This window comes from Salmo salar, chromosome 02 (assembly GCF_965601325.2).
Source record: "Salmo salar chromosome 02, fSalSal1, whole genome shotgun sequence".
Classification (NCBI taxonomy): domain Eukaryota; kingdom Metazoa; phylum Chordata; class Actinopteri; order Salmoniformes; family Salmonidae; genus Salmo; species Salmo salar.
The window spans coordinates 25676515-25680444 of record NC_138292.1 but is presented as its reverse complement, the minus strand read 5'-3'; the positions used below and the strand labels follow the sequence as shown (position 1 = coordinate 25680444).

Below are 3930 nucleotides of genomic sequence, written 5' to 3'. Positions count from 1 at the left end.
CCCACGGGAGACCAGTACGGAGAAAAAAATGTATGAAATCTATGCATTCACTACTGTAAGTCGCTCTGGATAAAAGCGTCTGCTAAATGACTAAAGTGTAACATTTCAGTTAATTTTGTCATTGTGGGTAAGCAATGCGTTGCTCTACACACAAACACTTAGCCAACAAACATTGTGTAAAAATGTATATTTGTTACGTGTTGAATTCTGTGTTTCTTGCACAGAATGTGGATATTTTCCTTCGAAAAGTGCCTCTTACAACTTTGTCTTCCAGCTGAACATATGAAGAACTGACGTCACCACTTCAAGATACTACACAGTCTGCGCTCCTGACTACAGCAGTGTAGTCGTAGCGGTTTCGTGCCAGACAACGTCCTTCAAGCTGAAGAGACAACTCCGTTCGCCTGTTCTGATTGGAATATACACGTTATTCAAGGTATGTCTATAAAACATTTCACCATTCATTGGAGTAATCATATTACATTGGTATTTGTAGGCTTCTACGTCAACAGTTGATGAACGAATAAAACAATAGAAATTCTGTACCATCCGTTTTAAAAACTTTGCAAATAAATAGCCTACCGTGCAACAGTTACATTCATATCATTTGTATGTGTAGCTTATGTCTTATGGTCATGATATACCAGTTGAGGGTAACATTAACTTATTAATAACAAACAATTGGGAAGAAATGCTATAATAACGGTATGAACTGTAATAAAAAAATAACTGAATGAATCCATAATTCCTAACAAATTTGAATAATCAATACTAAATCAATAAATGACTCGTACAGGATAAATTGTTAACTTAAGCAGTGCATTTTATAGGCATATTACTCATTATCCAACTAGATGAGAAATATCAACTGAATTACATTTTCATTCTATATGAAAAACCTTCCTTCCTCATTCCACAGTTCTATTCCATAGTATAGAAGATAGGCTACTGTACTGTGAAACTCTGAACAAATCCTTTTCCTTAATTACTCCCCCCAAAAAACGAACTATAGAGTGCACATTCTCCAGTTTTATAATGATCTTGTGGTTTCCAAAATGTTCTATCTTTGTGGCTTGTGAGGGCAAGTTAAGGAGATATACCTTAATTAAGAATTTCACATTATTGCACAACACATTTGTTGCTAAATTCATGCATTCTCAGCACATTTGAAGTGTGTCAGTGAACTCTAGGGGATGTAAATAAGAACAGCAAGTAGTGGGGGAATCAATTGTAAGGCAGCATGCCTGAAGAATGGTGAAGGTAATTTATCCTAACAGTAGAACAACATACTAAATATGAAAATATTAAATGGTTTATGCAGATTAGACAACTTTGCGCATAATTAATTTACTGCATATTATCAAACTGTCATCTTCCCTGAAAATATATATATTTTTCTTTACCCTCTCAGGTTCTCAAACACAATGATGGCCTTAACCACAACTCCTTTGTATCCTGACATCTGGACAGAGCAGTCTCACAACAACTCATTGCCAGGCAACTCGACAGACGACTATGAGGACTACCCTGACGAGTACGCAGAGCTCCGGCAGTCCCTCAACATCATGTCCCTCATCGTTTACTGCCTGGCCTTCGTGCTGGGGGTTCTGGGAAATGGACTTGTCATCTGGGTGACGGGATTTAAGATGAAGAAGACGGTCAACACGGTGTGGTTCCTCAACCTGGCTGTGGCCGACTTCCTTTTCACAGCATTCCTGCCTCTGAGCGTATCCTACACGGCCATGGACTTTCACTGGCCTTTCGGCAAGTTCATGTGCAAGCTCAACTCCACGATCAGCTTCCTCAATATGTTTGCCAGTGTCTACATCCTGGTGGTCATCAGCGTGGACAGGTGTGTGTCCGTGGTGCTCCCTGTCTGGGCCCAGAACCATCGGAACATACGCAAGGCGTCCTGTATCAGTCTGGGTGTCTGGCTGTGGGCCCTGGTCCTCAGCTCCCCCTACTTTGTCTTCCGGGATATCGGGGCGTCCTACAAGAACGAAGAAATCCTCAACTGCTTCAACAACTTTGCTTTCTCCGATGACTACGACACAAAGGAGGTGGCAGAGCTGCAAGTGTTCCGCCATCAGGCCATGATCGTCACCCGCTTCCTATTGGGCTTCGTGGTGCCCTTCGCCATCATCGTCACTTGCTACGCCATCATCATCCACCGGCTCAAGAGGAACTGCAACCTGGCCAGCCACTCCGGGCGGCCATTCAAGATCATCGCCGCTGTCATCACAGCTTTCTTCCTGTGCTGGGCCCCCTACCACATCATGGCCCTGATCGAGATGGTGAACAACGCGGCCGCAGAGTTCAGCTACACATTAGACCACGTCACCACCATCGGGGTCCCCATAGCCACCAGCCTGGCCTTCCTCAACAGCTGTCTGAACCCCCTGCTGTACGTGTTCATGGGCCAGGACTTCAAGGATAAGCTGCGCAAGTCCATTCTGACGGTTCTGGAGAGTGCCTTCACTGAGGAAGTGTCAAGGTCCAACCACACCTACACAAACTCTTGACTCACAAGCCGTTGCAAGGAGTAGTCCTATTCTGATGCTGAGGTATAGGGTCTTATATTATAATGAGAAAAACGTTATTGACCACACAATCTTGAAATTTGACTTTGGCTTTATGATAATATCCTTTAAAGCAAAGAAAATACAAACATTAGAAGACCTTGTCATTAAGGTAATTCAATAATGTTTTCAAACAGCTCGAGACTTAGTTTAAGGAAAAGTTTAAGGCAGGATTTCAGAATTTGAACGCTGAGCATGTACTCAGTTTTAACAAAGTAAATCTCCAGGACTGAATTCGAATCAACAAGTTTGATTTCAATAATCTTTTGTGTCTCAGACAATGATGGGGTCTGTGGACACATTTCAGCACTGTTTTTGAATGAGCAATACAATTACTAATGAGAATGTTGAAAGTGGGGTAGACTGTTAATAAAATACTGGATAAGATCAGAATAATTTGTATGATACACATTGTTCAAGCTGAATATATAAATTGTCTGTCTTTTCATTCAAAGCCACTTTTTGTACATGCTTGTTTTTGTAAAAAATGAGGCTAATATAATAACAAGGTGACTATTATCTGTGGTTTAAACTTCTATAGTCTATTATTGAAGGAATGTTGTTTTTCCTTAATACTTTGATGTTTATGTTTGTATTTGTATACTTTTCTATGTATGTATGATGTTATTAAATGGTTGAATAGATGACTACTTATTCATTTCTATTTTCCAGAAATCTCCTGAAGGCAGCACTTGGTAGCAGCAAAGCTCTGTCACAGTTAGAATAAATAGAAACGTAATTTTGAAAATAAATCCTCTTTGCCTTGTGTCGAAAATCCATCCCTGTCTATTTAGGATTATCCCTGACATGTTTTTTAATTTACAGATTGTATATCAATTCATACTGTATTGCTTTGACCTGTCCAATGGCATTAGATCAATGAGGGAGGAAGCAATTAACAATTTGATTCCCCCTCTCATTTCAACTGGGTTTAAACCTTTTTTCCCCCAACCATTTCTAGGCCAATTGAACTTCATGCATTGCAGCATTAGAACAGTAAATGTTTTCATGATGATGATGATGATCATCATCACCACCACCATCATCATCAACACCTTAATCATAACTGAATTTAACTTGATTTTATCAACTCTTTAATCCTTTCACATTTTGTAGAAGTTCAACTTGCTACAGGCAAAATATGATGGTGTCCTTCAAGGTAGCCTGTTTTTACAACTTCAGTCAACCTAGCTATATTTCTGCTTCAGTAGGGTGAAGGCTATAACTGATATTTTGGCCACAATGTATCACAAGAGTAGTGGTCAGCCCAGCCACAGTGTACGAGTTTACAAGACTGAGACTGGTAAAATAATAGCTTATGGCGTGGCCATGAGGTGGGTGTAAGATGGTG

At 40.3% G+C, this 3930-nt stretch overlaps 1 protein-coding gene across 1 annotated transcript; it reads left to right on the top strand.

Annotated features, from left to right (window-relative positions):
• The first annotated feature begins 274 nt into the window (after positions 1-274).
• fpr1 (formyl peptide receptor 1) lies at positions 275-3223 on the top strand. Its single transcript, XM_014156674.3, has 2 exons — positions 275-436; positions 1412-3223. Exon 2 carries the CDS (start codon positions 1425-1427, stop codon positions 2520-2522), a length of 1098 nt encoding a protein of 365 aa, XP_014012149.1. The 5' UTR covers positions 275-436; positions 1412-1424; the 3' UTR covers positions 2523-3223.
• The last annotated feature ends 707 nt before the right edge of the window (positions 3224-3930 follow it).

Excerpts from the sequence above, each read along its gene's own strand:
- fpr1 (XM_014156674.3), top strand. The coding sequence starts at position 1,425 with ATGATGGCCTTAACCACAACTCCTTTGTATCCTGACATCTGGACAGAG.